Genomic DNA, 16121 nt, shown 5'->3' with positions numbered 1-16121 from the left:
CGTTTCGGGCTCTGTTATCGCCGCCCGCCATCATGGCGCCGCCCCGCCAGGGGGCGCTGCCCCACCTCAGGCGCAGCCTGGCCGCTGGGGCCCGGCTGCGCAGGCGCGGTAGGGGCGGGGCGAGCGGGAGCGGGAAACGCGCTCGCGGGCGGGAGCGGGGCCGGGCCGCGCGGCGCCGCGGGTAGGGGCGGGGGGCGCGCGGCGGCCGTTAGCGGCCGTTGGCGGCGGTTGGGCCGTGAGGTGAGGTGAGGTGAGGTGAGCGGCGCGGCGCCTCGCTGCGTTCCCTCCAGGGAGCCATGAAGGTGATCACGTGCGAAATAGCCTGGCATAACAAGGAGCCCGTGTACAGCTTGGACTTCCAGCGCGGAGCCGACGGCAAGATCAACCGGCTGGCCTCGGCCGGCGTCGACACGGCCGTCCGCGTGAGTAGCGCCCCGGGCGGGCGGGCGGGCGGGCGGGCGGCTCTGGGAGACCCCTCCTCAGCCTCCTGGGGGTCGGCTCCAGGCACGGCAGGTGGCTGAGGAGCGTAAGCCCCGAGAGATGCGGCGGTGAGGTGCGCCGTCGTAAAGGCAGGCGGTTGCTTTCTGTCATAAAAATCCCTGATGCGCGTTGTTCCTGTCAGTCAGTAATCGCTATTTTTTTTCTGTTAAAAGTAAGGCCTGATCGGAAAGCTTTGGGAAAATGAGTGCACTGAGGGAGCGACGTTCATTTTAAATGCATCTTAGTCATCTCTTTAAATAAAGTTAATGGGCTAGTGAGGCACACTTTTCTTTTTGCCTCCCTTTCTTTTGGAACTAAAACTGAAACAAAGTAGGTTCCCATCCTGATGGGCTGTTCGTTTCCTTTTATGTCCCTTCAGTATCCAGGCATGGTGGTTTGCCATTTAAAAAAAAAAAAAAAAAAAAAAGGAAAAAATTGACTTGTTTGCTAAAAACCCTACTGCTAACCCTTCAATTTTCCTCAAACTCATCTTGCCATAAAGGATTCCAAAGCAGGAGCTTCCCTGTGCTCCTTGTTAACAAACTCCCTCACAAAGAATTCATGCAGGTTTTCTGCTATGTGAGCATGTATCCATCCATCAGTCTTGGATAATTCTACCTTTTAAAGATCTTTTGAGCCTGCTTATGTTTTGTCAGTCTTCACTCACCTGATTTATTTGAAAAAGAAATAAAATATTGTAATGAGGTCTCACTACGTGTACAATAAGCAGGTAAATGGAGATAAGAAGGTTTTCTTTTTCATATTGTTACTGCTGCTTTTTCTTAATGGAGAGATACTGTGGTTTAGCAGAGGATCTGAGAGGCAAAGATCAGACTTATCCTTTCAATCTGGACTGTTTGGCTTGCATCCACACTATTTTTTTCCTGTAGAGATAAGGGTGATTTTTTTTGATTGTTATTATTTGTGTTTGTTGTTGTAATACCATAATATTAAAATCACTATCTATAGACATGTCTAATTCACTTGAAGGTGGAGGTTGTTCATGACAGATAAGAAAATGATGTCATGATGTTGTGTGTTTGATTGTTTTTTAAATTTATTGGAAATATTTGGTAATATATTTCATCAGACTAAAATACTGCAATATAATTACAGCTGTAGCTTGTAGAGGGAAAAATATTGTGCTATTACAGCTTTAGCTGTCAGAGTTTCAAATTGTAACTTCAGAATGACTGCCCAAGGAGTAAATTGTGAATCCTTGTAGTGATGAACACAGCGTACATCTTGTTTCTGAAAACTACCTGTAATGCTTTTGTAACTAGATATGGAAAGTGGAAAAAGGACCGGATGGAAAAGCTATTGTGGAATTCTTGTCCAACCTCGCCCGCCATACCAAAGCAGTAAATGTTGTGCGCTTCTCCCCCAGCGGTGAGATCCTAGCGTCTGGTGGAGATGGTGAGTGATAATGCATAATGAAGCTAACCTAAAGAAGCTGTTTGTGTGTCTGGTGAGTGGAGGGGGGAAATGAATGTGGGGGAATGAACATTCATACCTGTTTCTTGCACTTCTATCTGTGGACTCCTGTGTGCCCTCTTGATTGTAGTTGGGGAATGCTTGTCATGCAGTTCCTAAGTAAGTTCTCACTGTCTGTGTGTCTGAGATGTATTCCAGATATAAAATAGTTGCTGTCTCTGTTTCAGAGGTGGGGAGACTGAGTGTATTGCCTAGCATCATACTGAGATGCTGCAGCAGAATCTGTAAATTTAGCCCTGTCCCTCCAGGGCCGTGTAGGTTCTTCAGTTGCAGTAGGGACAGCGTTAGGTGGGTGGGTGAGACAGAGCTGAGTGTTACCTGCCTCGCTGGAAGATTTTCAAAAGCCTGAAGTGCAGAAGCATAGCCAGCTCTAACCAAAAGTAAATTGAAAAGTAAGTATTTAACTCTCATCTTACTCCTGGGAACCCCTGTATTCTTTTTATTAGCATTACATAAAAAATACATAGATTAAAATCAGTAGCTCACACTGGAGGAGGGTAAAGCAGTCTCTTCTTCCTCATCACAAATTAAGGCTTGATTTTCATGTGTCATACGTGAGAACTGTAATGTTAAACTAAATGTAACGTATTAACAAAACAAGTGGAAAAGAAGGCTTCATAGTATTTCTTCTACAGATGCTGTTATTTTGTTGTGGAAGCTGAATGATAGCAAAGAACTGGAACCACTGGCTTTTCAGGATGAAGATGAAGCACAGCTCAACAAGGAGAACTGGACGGTTGTTAAAACTTTAAGGTAGTTCAATATTTTTTAGCTTGCTTTCTGTTCTGGGTTTTTGATTCTGCAGTGGCTTTTGTCATATGGTACGGTCTCATGCTCAGTGTATTTAGAACTTCAATACTCTCTAAGATTTGTTTACTCCAATGTTCGTCCTTTTAGCATCTTTTATTTTTTCGTTTGATGCAGTGCCAACCTGCTTCCTCTTAGTTAAGGCATTTACGTGACTTAATTTACATGACATGACTGATGTGCTCTGAAACTGGTTCCTGAGATTTGCAGTCACTTAAAGTTTAACGTGTGTGTGTATATATATGTGTATAAAGAAAATGTGAAGTTTTATTTATTAACTTCATAGTGGAAATTTTGATCATTATTAAAGCAAAAAATGTCAGTAGTTGAAATGGTTCGTTGAAATTTGCCAGCTGTGAAGCTTTCACTTGCTGTGAAGCTAGACCAGTCTTTTTCAACTGATTCTTTTTAATAGTTCAAAATCCAATATATTATTATTCAAACTTATTATTATTCAATAATAATTATTCAATTCAAACCTATTATTATTCAAACTATTATTCATATTATTATAGTATTCAAACGATATAGTAAAATATACACACTGTGCCTGTTAAGTCTAGGTCGGTATTAGCTGACAGTGACTAAGGCATTAAACCAATGCTGGCAGTTGGAATGTGTTCTGTTCTCACTCAGCAGAAAATTGAAGGAAATAAGTGGTTCTGCAGTACTTCTTGATGAGCAGTATTTATACCTGCTCCATTTTCTGTGTAGTACCTGTTAAAAGTTTTGGTCTCTGTCTATACTGATCAAATTGCTAAGAATTTACACTATGTTACAAAAAATAAGCAACTGTGCTATACATAACTGTTAGAGTCCTTGCAACTGTCGTGGCGTATGTGCAAACAGTTTCAAACATGCTAGTGAAATTGCATGAAGCACCGGCAGGATCCTTAGGAGCATCAAGCTCTTAAAGCAAACCAAGCCAACCCCCCTTCCATAAATTTAGCATTGCAAAAATTAAAAATTTAAAGCTATGACACTGTATGGCAAATCTTTAAACTTCAGGCAATACAAATTGGTTTCAGTGAAGTCCTTCTAGGTGGTTCTGAATATCTTACAATGTTTGTTCAGTTGCATCTAAATCAACCTTAATTTTCTGTATTTCATGTGGTTCTGGTGAGTGCGTGTATTTGTTTATTGCTCTTAAAAAAATCATAAATATGCAGTAAAGTCATCTTGAATAGTGACACTTCTAGGCTTCTTTGGTGTAGCGTTCTGTTTGTACAGATCCTACAACTCTTCATTTGCTGATCTTTAGATATAAATTCATAATTTCAAATGCAAGTTTTTTATTGTCTGTGGGAAAAAAAAAGAATGTTGAAAAGGCAGGTTTATGTTGCATAGAAGGTTGGTTGTGCTTTTAAAAACATTCTATTGCCTCCTGAATATGAAAGTTTTTTAGAAGCTGAAAATCTTGCTGTTCATCTTACTTCCATGATTTTTTTATTTGTATCTCTGATTTATTTTTTTTTACCTGAAATTGTGCAAAACTTTTATGTTTACGTGTATCTGTTCACCTTAATAATTGGTTTCGTCTCTGCTGGCTTCTAGAGGTCACTTAGAAGATGTATATGATATTTGTTGGACTTCTGATGGAAATTACATGGCATCTGCTTCTGTAGATAACACAGCGATAATGTGGGATGTCAATAAAGGTAAATGCTGTTTCTTATTTGTGGCTTCAGTACTGTCTTAGGGTATTTACCAAAATTATTTATTTATTGTCTTAGGGTATTTACCAAAATAGTTAAAAATGTTTTCTTTTTGTGAGAGAGCAGTCCACTTAGTTGCTAAACTTTTGGAATTGTGAGGCAGGTAGCCCAGCACATAAAGATAAACTCTAATATGAGGGTATCTAATGACTTAATACTATGTCATCTCTTCACCTCAGGTGACTGGGAAAGCAAACAGCACCCTTTTTCTTTCCCAAAGGTCCTATACAAATGTCTTGTGTATCATTTGCTCACCTCCCCCCACCCCACCCAACAAACAAAAGTAAGCAAGTAACTAACTACCTTGGTCAAAACCATGAAGAACATTTAGCATGTAGGCTGTTTCGTTTTGCAAGATGTGACACTTTTTTAGGCTCTGTTCAGCAAAACACTTTTGTTTGTTCTCTGCTGCTACGGAATTGCATGTATTCTCCAAGAAAAGCCCATCTATAGAAGTTCCTTTGGACTATCCCAGAATATTTAGCACTGCAGTTTCCAGCCATGTATGTATGTAGTAACCAGTTAGGTTAGGTTGCTTGACAGTGGGTTGGTGTTTTCTTATTAGCAGCGTGGTCATTACTTTTAATTTCAATCTACTGTGGAAATATTTGACTTTCCCTCGGGTTAAACTTTAATCTTGCATTTCGTATGCTTAGTATCTAATAAAAAAAATAAAGTAGGATCCAGGATTATTTCTCAGTTCCTGCGCCATGGAAGTATGAATGTTCTGCTGCTGACATTTTTTCATGTTCTTGGTTTGGATGCTTAATATCTCTCCCATCCTGTGTTCACATACACTCCTTTACCATAAATACAAGAATGTTCAACTAAGTGTGTATGTGCTCAGAGCTTAAGTATGTGCAGGCAGATGGTGATGAAATGTCCTGCATCTTGGACTGCTTGTGACAACTTTAAATGGACATATCTATTCAAACTTTTACTAAAAAAAGCTGGATGTCCTTTTATGTTGCTTACATAATATATGTGTAATGTCTTCCGTTCTCACTGCTTTCTTTTAGCACTAAATCATTGCTGCAGAGGAGTTTTGTGTCTTCTAAGTGGAGACAACTAATAAGATGGAAGTAAGAAGCCGTTAATGGAAAATGTAGGCTTTGTGGTTGAAGTTGGAGATACATGAAAGTAAAGAGCTTCAAGGAGAGGTTCTTATAATATCCAGGCTAAAAGCTTGCATGGTTTTAAAAAAAAAAAAAAAAAAAAATGGCAGGAAGAAAGTGAATAATAAAAATCCATAGGGCTGTTTAGTACAAAGACAACATCACTAGCCTTAGAAATCCTACAGGCACAAACTGCTGGCAACTCTCAAGGCATCCTGGAGAAATATCATTATGTGCTAAGTTTCTTCTTAGACTCTTAGGCATGTGTTGTTGGTCACTGTCTGAGAACAACTGGGCCAGAAGGACTTCAGGAATTATGCAGCATGGCCTCAGCTCTTTGTGTAATCTATTCAAAGAGCTGTTCCTTTGAAACAAAATGACACTACGATACTAGAAGAAAGTCTGTCACTGGTATTCAAAACATAGTATTTCATGAGAATTTTCTGTAACTACCTCATCATGATGCTTTGGATTTGTGACATTCATGTTAGGTCAGAGGGTTCAAGCCTTTGAAAGATCTTCAAGATCCAGTGAGCACGAGCTAGCACTGCTGTAGAGGTATTTCTGAAAGCTGTGTGTGTGGAAGCCATCAGTCAGTCTGCGTGCAGTATATTTTTTCAGTGCCTGCTCAGCAGAGTAGGTGAGTTTCCACAGCCCCAGAGAGCAGCGCCTGGCTATCTAGCCCCAGCTGAAAGCTGTGTTTTAGTGCTGGAATTTCTGTCTCTGTATTCAGCCAGAAATCAGCCAAGGTCAGTTAATTGTTGAGGAGTACTCTAGATGTTCGTGACTTTTTTTTTTTTTTTTCTAATCAGAAAAGTTTTGAAATATATCATCTGGCACATTTGATGCCTGAACCAAGCTGCTTGTCTGAGTTAGTTTGCAGGGAACAAGCCTTAAATTAGTGTGTACCAATTGGCTGCGTTTATGTCTAGAATCTGTTTTTTGTCTAGGATATTTCTGTTTCCAACCTTCTTGTCAGGTACCATCAAAATAAGGTTGTCTAAAAAAAAATATTTGTTTGCATTTTAAAACATCTTGCCTTGTTTTAATGAAATGAAGAAATGTTTTTAAAACACATTTGAATTCAGAATTTGGAAACTGTTTGTAATTTCAGGGCAGAAGGTTTCAATATTAAATGAACACAAGAGTTATGTCCAAGGAATAACCTGGGATCCACTAGGCCAGTACATTGCAACTCTGAGTTGTGATAGGTGAGCTGATGGTCTAAGTGTTTTGCCTTAGAGTTCTTGAGATAAATGTGACTTTTGCCTATGTTCAGACTGTTTTCTAAAAAGGTTGATGTGAAAGCAACGTTATAATTCAGTTACCTTTTGCTTGTAGTAAATGATTCATGAGGTCTGAGTGTCTTTTCTAAATGGCAAGTAAGCGTATATAACCTGTTTTAGAAAATTGTCTTCAGGAAATAAGCTTTCATGATATTAGAGATACCAGATACATCTTAAGAGATCGCTGCATTCTCTGATTGTCAGTGAGCTACTAAGTCCATCCTTGTCAGTGCATTTTAGAGAAAGATATAAACAGGTTAAGAAATCAGTTACAAATAATTTTTTTCACTGATATATTTCTTTCGCCCTCTTGCTCCCTCCATCCCAGGCAGTTTTGTAAGTGATGTCATTGGGAAAGCAAACACACACTTCATAAACTTGGCCTTTGTCAGAACTTTGCAGTTCAGCTTAAGCTGTCTAGGGCATGTGTGCTGCTCAGGAGGGGTCGCAGCTGGCTAATAAATGTGTGTCATTTGGCACCAGTTGCAAGGAAAATTACTGTAGTGGTGGAAAAGTAGTTTTGATTTAAGATTTGCAATAGGCTCAGAAAAATGATGAGTTAATGGCTGCTAGGTCATTATAAGCCTTTATTTTCTGATAATCAGTTATGTGAAATTTGTGTGCTTCCATTAAAACAAAAGGCAGTGGAACACAAACCAGCATAACCCAGAGAAGGCTTCAGTGGCTGTCTGAGCTGGCAGAAAGTATGGGATGGTGGGACCAGCAGTTGGATTTGCTTTGGCTACCTGCTGTTTACTGAATTGAAGTCAGTGGAGTTCAAACCTTCTCTGTGTAGTTAGACTCTGGTTTTCATGTCTTCCAACGGAAACTGAATTAAAGCCTAGAAATATAACTAATTGTCTCTGAGGCGAGTTCCTATTTCACGGGAACATATTAGCTACTACAGCACAGGTAGGAATGGCATGGCTGTTCACTGTCCATTAATTCCCTTATTCCTCTATGAATGCACATAGAATCATATAATGGTACTTTACAAACCTCATTGAATTAAATAGTTGGCAGTGATTAATTGCTTGCTTAGCCATAAAGACATGTCCTCCCTGGTGGTGTCTCATGAACAGAGTTACAATTGTCATTTATTTTTGGCAGTCTTGACTGAAAAGTGAGATGTTTTAACGCTATGTAAATCTTGAGGTGAAGGGAAGCTGGTTACAGCTAACTGTGCTCTCCACCGCGTAGGGTCCTGCGAGTATACAACACACAAACCAGGCGTGTAGCATTCAACGTTACCAAGATGCCATCTGGGTCGGGAGCTGAAGGAGAGGTATGTTGTGCTGCTGCTGCTGCTACTGGAGAATATGCTGGGTGCTATTCTGTATGACTTACTCTGTTCTCCAAAACTAAAGGGGCAAATATTTTCTATTCAAGTAATCCACATATCAAATAGTTTTGTCTGTATCTAACTTCCACATTTTGTTAGTAGAGACCTCTTCAGGTTTCTTCTGTCGTTGTAGAAGTGACTAACAGTGCCTGCTGCTTTTGATCTCTTGCAAGTTCAGCTGAATAAAGTAGTAACACAGCGTCTTTGGCTGTAAATGGTAAAAATGGCATGGAAAAAATAGTATGTGTGATGAATTTTTAATAGACTTAAAACATGTCGGTCAGAGTGTGGCTGTACATTTATTAATGGATATGACAGAGCATTAATCTTTTTGTAAATTTCAGGCTGTTGAATTTAAAAGGGGGTCTGGTTTTTAAGAAAAATAGGATTAGAATTTCCTAAATTTTTCACTAATTTTTAAGAGGGAACTTTTTTCCCCTCACAAATAATTCAAAGTAAAATAACACTTCTAAGCTAGCTATAGCCTTTTTAATTCCTTTTATTCCTTTTTTTTTTTTTTGTGAAATATTTGTAACAGTTTTATAGAGACTAAAGAACAGACCTGAGAGAAGTCTCTTTGCCATTATAGAAGCTTTCCTTAAACCTCTACTCCTAGAGTTAAAATTAAATGCCTAACGAACAGGTTTTTACACTGACTCTTACATAATGTTCTCCAGGTTATTAATACTTCTTGATTACTGGTCTAATGTGACCGCTCTTAGAGTGTTTTGATTAGCTGAAGAGGGATCAGCGTTATTTTTCTTAGCTGTGAAGAATTTATTGCAAAGGGGGAAAATAAGTTTGAAGGAATCATGGTTTCTAAAATATTTATCTTTTATTTTAAAAGCTGTGTGAGGTTGGACTGTACAACTAGATGACTTTTCGTGCTTGGATTCCAGCTGACATATTCGTGGCACTTCTTGCAATATTTTCAATGTTACAGGCTAGGAGCTATCGGATGTTTCATGATGACAGCATGAAGTCATTTTTCCGCAGACTCAGTTTTACTCCTGATGGTTCCTTATTACTCACTCCAGGTATGTAAGAACATGTAATGTTTATTATACTTTACTTTGAATGTGCATTAGGATTACTTTCAAACTGCTAGGGGATGCTTATTTATCTGAATCGTGCCGTTCCTCCTTAATCATCTTCCTGTTGAAGGATATAGACACTCCACAATACTCATTCATTATCAGTCCAGAACCTCAACCTTCTCTGTTGATAAAAGTTATATTTGTGGCATTTTTCTTAACTGAAACATGTGCATTGAAACAATACAGCTCTGTTTAAATAGAAACGAAGAACAATGAGTGGTTTCTTTTGACTGTCAGGTCTCTCATCATTTTTATCCTTTTTTAAAAACATTCTGCAGTCATAGTAGAAATAACATTGGAAGGAGGGGATCAGTTTGCCCACATAAGCACTGCTTTTATAGGTGTCTGGCATCATCAAAAAGAAGCTTTGAGCGGGAAGTATATAAGGGAAACACAAACAGCATTAAATAAATATTTGGGATGCCTTTTTAAGTTGTATTCAGGTTGCACAGCTCTTGCCCAACTGACAAGTCTAATTCCTGAGAAGTAAAATGTTTATAGGCAGAAAGTGTGTACTCAGTACCTTTTTGACTTGATGAGTAATGTTTCTACCTCTGTTTTTGCAGCTGGCTGTGTTGAATCAGGAGAAAATGTAACAAACACTACGTATGTTTTCTCCAGAAACAATCTTAAAAGGTAGATTAAAAGATCAAAAATCCTTTTATTAGAAAAAATAATCAAATGCTGGTTTCTGAAATACTTATTCTTCACAAAAGGCCTATAGGTCATCTGCCCTGTCCTGGAAAGGCAACTCTTGCTGTTCGCTGCTGCCCAGTCTACTTCGAGTTGAGACGAGCACTTAATAAAGGTACTGTAAATCCTTTGGGGATTATGATTTTTACAGCAAACGTGAAAAGGCCAGTGTGGCTGTTTATATGCAGGCCATATGATTTTATTCCCAAGCCTTTTAACATTCCTTAAGATAGTGTTGTACTACATCTTAGAAACTGTTTCCTGATTCTAAGACCCTGAATTCACCTCAAATACCTTGTGAATAGCTTTTGATACAGCGAATAAACTTCTTACTTGGCCTTGTAGGCTACAGAAATACTGCTTAGCATTTTCCTTTAACTTTTAATCATTTTCTGTGAATAAAAGTAAATAACTTGGCTTAGCACTAAAGGAGCAACCCAGTGAAATATTTTCTTTTAGTCCCAACTACCCACATCACAGAAATGCCACAGAGTTGGTGTAGTTTGCAACAACCATTGATGTTTATTCAAGGAAGCCAAACTTGAAGCAATGCTGGTGTTACAGGCCAGAACAAGAGTTCTGAGGAGGGGAAGAATGGTATGAAGTTGCATGAGAACTGTGCTGGTATATGTGATGGTATACATTTATGGTGACTTTAATTTAAAGTATTTCCTGGAGAAGAGGAGGCTCAGGGGCGACCTTATCGCTCTTTTTAGGTACCTCAAGGGAGGCTGTAGCGAGGTGGGGGTTGGCCTGTTCTCCCACGTGCCTGGTGACAGGACGAGGGGGAATGGGTTTAAGTTGAGCCAGGGGAGTTTTAGGCTAGATGTTAGGAAGAACTTCTTCACTGAAAGGGTTGTGAGGCACTGGAACAGGCTGCCCAGGGAGGTGGTGGAGTCACCATCCTTGGAAGTCTTCAAAAGACGTTTAGATGTAGAGCTTAGGGATATGGTTTAGTGGAGGGCTGTTAGCGTTAGGTTGGAGGTTGGACTCGATGACCTTGAGGTCTCTTCCAACCTAGAAAATTCTGTGATTCTGTGATTCTAAGGTTAGTTTGTGTTGCCTTCGGTATTAAGGTGCATTAAGAATTTAAACTGGACAATATGACAGACTTACAAAACAAAATATTACCAACTTAGATTAACTAAATTTCTTCTGACTTCTCTCTCTTAAGTTAAACAATGGAGGGCAATCTTTAGGTAATAGAAATGTTAGTGCTTGGCATTAAGCTTTGTTTTGTAGAAGTGCCATTTTCTCAGCCATTATCTTGATGAATAATTAAATCTTTGTTTGGGTTCATGACTAACTAGTGTGTTTACTGCCCTGTAATGAACACAAGAAAGAATTCTCAGTGTTTTCATTTCTTTACATTCTAGATGAAAGTAGTCAGAAATCATCTCCTGCTCTGTTGAATTTGCCCTATCGCTTGGTGTTTGCTGTTGCATCAGAAGATTCTGTGCTTTTTTATGATACTGAGCAGTCTTTCCCCTTTGGCTATGTTTCTAACATACATTATCACACCCTCAGTGACATTTCATGGTATGTAACTGTTAGATTCTTAAAAGTTGTGATGGGGGGGAAAGGGGAGGTTGTCCTTCTTATACACTGAGGCTGTGCACAACTTCCTGTGTCTTGCTTTATTTTTGTATTTCATTTATGAAACATCTTTGGTCACTGTCATTGTGATATCTGAACAGCAAGTCATCTCTTTTGCCCTGTAAACTGGAGAATTACAGTTCTTTGGTTGGGAAACAAGGTGCAAGCAGCCAAAGGACAAGTAGATAGCATTGTACAGACAAATAGAACATTTGTACAAATGCTAATGTACTTGGTTGCCTTTGGAAAGTACTCATTGTCCAGGCAGTGTTACTGGTAATAATGATGTTATTCAGAAATTTTAAAGGTCATCTCTGTGCTCAGGTATCTGTGTCCTGGTCAAATTACACTTTATCTGCGCAGTTCTGCTTGGTGGTTCTTCATGTACTGCTTCTGAGTAATTTATCTGGCTTGATGCAGGAAGTCCAAACTGGAGGTGAAAATTGAAGCCAAGTCTTGCAAACAGGATAATCCCTCTGCTGGACCAGGCTTGTTACGCCTTTCTAGCCAGTATTCCTAAGCTGGAAGCCTGTATCAGAAGTTACAGCTGATGCTCAGAAACTGAAAATCATTGTGTGTCAGGAGGAGGGGAGCAGAAGAGAATAGGAAATCGTGTTTTTTTTTATCAGTGGTTGATACTACTTGATGAAATAAGTACCATCGTAGCTAAAGAGCTTAAACAGCTCTGCTGGTCAGAATGGGCAGACTTAAGCAATATTTCAGAAACTGTGGCTGAAGGGGTTTTGTACCTGCAATTGAACTGTGCCTGCTGAGATGAATGCATAATACCACTGATCACAGACAAGGCCAGAGAGATTAAATCAGATGTGAAGGCCAGACTTGAAGATCTTTGGTTCATTTGAATTTCATGTCTTTCACTTGAATGCAGTCTTATTTAGATGCTTGCATGTACTTGGGGAAGGGAAGAGGAACAGATTTGTGTTACAGAAGGAGAGGGGTGGGAGTTGAAGAAAAAAGTTTTAACTTTTTTAATGGAAAAAACAAATCCAAATAGGTCCAGTGATGGAGCCTTTCTTGCAATTTCTTCCACGGATGGATACTGTTCATTTGTTACCTTTGAGAAAGATGAACTGGGAATACCACTGAAGGAGAAGCCTCAGATAAATGTCAAGACTCCTGGTGCAACAGAGAAGAAAGTGAAGAAGAGTCAGTGTCACAAAGCCATTTCCCCAGGCTCTAGGCTGACCGAGGGGACTCCTCCCAGCACTCCCACCCTCCAACCTAAGACACTTGCAGGTGCCGGTAAGGACTTGCCTTCCACACCTGCTGGCGTAAAAAATGTTCCAGTCCCATCTTCAGACGAGAGGAAAATAAGCCAGCCAGCCAGCCAGAGTACTAAAGTAAACCAGCCCAAGAGGATTACTCTCAACACTTTGCAAGCATGGAGCAAGACGCCAAGGTGAGATTTATATTGCCGTTTGCAGTCATAAATCTGAAGGCCAAGACAAGCTGTGCTTGTGCTGCATTTAAAGGTTTGAGGTTTAGACATAAATTCCTAGCCTTGTGTCTTGGTGGTAGCTGTCTTGACATGGAACTTCTTGTTCCAGTTGTACTGCAGCTAAAAGGTCAGAATGTCTCTCAAATCCTAAATGTACAGTTCTTGCCTTTCTATCTAAAATGTGAAGAAGTAGCAAAGTAAACCTGTGCATGACATGTCTGTCCCATCTATATGGGAACTAACAAGTGAAAAGGTTTTAAGTAGTTGAAAGTTACCGTTGTCCGGAGGGCAGGGTGACAGCACAAATTAATCTTCATGTTTTTTTTGAGAGAGAAGCTATATTTTATCATGTTAGCTAATTTTGTTATGAGTGTTTTCTTGTAGTAGCATATGTGAGACTGCCAGTGGTATTTTCTTACAGTCCAGTTAATCTTCTGTCACTCTTGTGCTTATTTCTAAGTGCTATCCAGAAGATATTTAGCAGAAGAAAATAGAAAATCTGATGAGTGTGATGTAAAGAAAGGACTTCTTTTTTTTTTCCTCCACTAGAGAATTGTTAGTGGACTTCATAGGGCAAAAGAATTCCCTAGAGTTTTAACAGTCTAAGGTGTTAACGTAGACAAGGCTAGCAGAGGAATGGTAAGCTGTTGCAGCAGAATTAAAAGCCTTAACAGGTGTCAAGAAACAGGCTAAAATCCTTACCTTTGCAAACAGTCTTAACTTGAAAATATTTCACCAAAATAATATCTCCTGAAGGTCTGTTTCACATAACATATGCGAAAGTACTTTCCAGTGAAAAAGATAAATGTCTACTTAAAGTACTTCTAAAAATGCCCTGCTCATCATATGATAATAAGAAGAAAAGCATAGTAACATACATCTATACAACAGTAAATTTAAAGGATTCTATGTATAGTATATGTTCAAATAAAGTGGCAGTGAAAGCTTTAAGTACTTGAACTATTTCTGCTCTTTTAAAGGAGAATAAACTTGATAACGCTGAAGCCAGATACACCAACCTCAGCATGTACAGATACAGTTCCTTTACCTCCTTCCTCAGAACAGGAACATGGTAAGCTTTTGTGGCTATTAGTATCCAGAAAAGATTTTTGCCAATCATTTTTTTTTTTCCATTGCGGACTTCTCTTATAAGTTATAAAAGTCAAATCAAGCACAAACCTAAAACTCATAGATTTTAAAGCTTCTTCATTGTCTGGGTGTGTTTGAAAAGTTCTTCTGACAGTATGAAGAATGGTGTTCTCACTATGGTTGTCTCAGGTAGCTGCTCATACATCACTACAGTTTAATAGTAATGGGAACATTAGCTGGCAGTTGAAATGCTAAAGAGTAAGCTTCCTTGGACGTGATGTCCTCCAGGTCACACAGGTAGGTTTTAAGGAAACTTTCTGCCCTTGTACTTTGAGCGTATAATTGTTTCACGTGTTGGTCTCTCTCAAAATGGTTTCTTTCATGAGTGCTTAATTGTTAGTAAATCCAGCAAGCCAGTTCACTTCCTTAATCTGACTTCACTGAGCTTAAATGACTTTCATATCTGCCTGTTTCAGAGAGGCAACTACCATCTGATGACAGTCTTCAAAATCCCCCAGCATCTAAACGTCCTAGAACAGAGGAAATGCCTCTTTCTGCATCTGCTGAAGATCAAATCACCTGCAAAACAAACAAATAACGCCAGTATATTAGTAGACCCTTCAGTTTGAAGGTGATGCAGCCATATCTGAGAGCACATTTCTTTTTGCAAATGTTAAATCCTCAATTCCTGATTAAAGTACCATATGCACATTTGACATAGTGCTGTGAAGAAAGAAACTGGCAGTAGAAGACAGAGGTTGCAGGAATCAAATTTCTACTGGCAGTAGAAGACACAGATTTCAGGCCTTACAGAAGAGGAAATAGTTGTGAAGTGACTTCGAAGTGTAGTTCTACTTCTTGAAGACAACATTATTTAAGAAATGCAGCAGCTCAAGGAAATAATGAAAATCTGGTTATTGAAAAGCTGTACAGTAACCTAAGAGTTTCCATAAGAAGTCCTTAAGTTGACATTTATAAAGTATTACGTCTTCCAGCAGCCTGTCTGGCAAATGAGTAGAATTTCTAAGGGATTAAATGAATTTGTAATGATTGGATGTGTCTTAAGAAAAAGGAAAAAAACAGACATCAAAAACCCTGAAACTTTCATTCAGGCAGCTTGGCTTATACATTGTAGCAATGTGCAAAATAATTAACACTCTACAGTACATGTGGAATGGAAGCAGATGTTCAATATGCTGTGAATGCAGCAGCATGCAATATGACTGAAGCAAATCAGAACCTAAAACTGCGAGAAACAAGAAAGCAAAAGGAAGAAACCCTCCGAAGACCTGTTAAACGCATTAAACAGTGGAAGAAAGTTCGCAGTTGTTCAGCGCCTGTATTTACAAAAAGGTAGACATGAGATTTTCCTGAGGCAGCAGGATTTGAGTGTATACATTAAAATGACATGAAAAGGTTTCCCCTTTTCTTTTTTTCCAAATCTAACTCCTTTGACCAATAAAATATAATATAAAACCAGTGTATAATAAACTTTTTAAAGTTCATTTATTTAATACTTGCTTTATTATTAAACAAAGAGCTGCAAATTGTAAATGAGACCCAAATCTTTGAAAACCACTACACTTACTTTTCTCTGGTGTGCAGACTAAGACTCCAGAAGTAGAATGCTCAGCTGCAGTAGTCTGAGCTTATCTACTTCATTACTTTTGTTTAATATCAGGTACTTATATGTAAGAAGATAATAATTAAAATGTGAATGGTTGTTCTAGTTTATGATAACATGTAGAAGTTTTTGAATAGAATTTTCTCTTGTGATTTAGCCCACACATATCATGTGAAGTTCTGAAATACATGGGAAGGGAGAGCTGCAATTGATATTAAAGCTCTTTGACTTTCATTCTTCCTTGGATTTGATTGATTTTAAGCTGTGTAATTAGTGTTTATTTTATGACAGTTTCTAAGAAATTGGACAAATACATTAGAGAAG

General features: G+C 39.0%; 1 protein-coding gene across 1 annotated transcript; it reads left to right on the top strand.

Annotated features, from left to right (window-relative positions):
• The first annotated feature begins 189 nt into the window (after positions 1-189).
• Positions 190-16031, top strand: CHAF1B (chromatin assembly factor 1 subunit B). Its single transcript, XM_084506410.1, has 13 exons — positions 190-422; positions 1764-1896; positions 2610-2727; positions 4336-4439; positions 6726-6822; positions 8098-8182; positions 9183-9276; positions 9903-9972; positions 10053-10144; positions 11406-11568; positions 12641-13045; positions 14065-14156; positions 14650-16031. Exons 1-13 carry the CDS (start codon positions 297-299, stop codon positions 14769-14771), a joined length of 1701 nt encoding a protein of 566 aa, XP_084362536.1. The 5' UTR covers positions 190-296; the 3' UTR covers positions 14772-16031.
• Positions 16032-16121: the final 90 nt, after the last annotated feature.

This window comes from Aythya ferina (assembly GCF_964211825.1).
Source record: "Aythya ferina genome assembly, chromosome: 1".
Classification (NCBI taxonomy): domain Eukaryota; kingdom Metazoa; phylum Chordata; class Aves; order Anseriformes; family Anatidae; genus Aythya; species Aythya ferina.
This window is presented reverse-complemented; position numbering and strand designations above follow the sequence as displayed.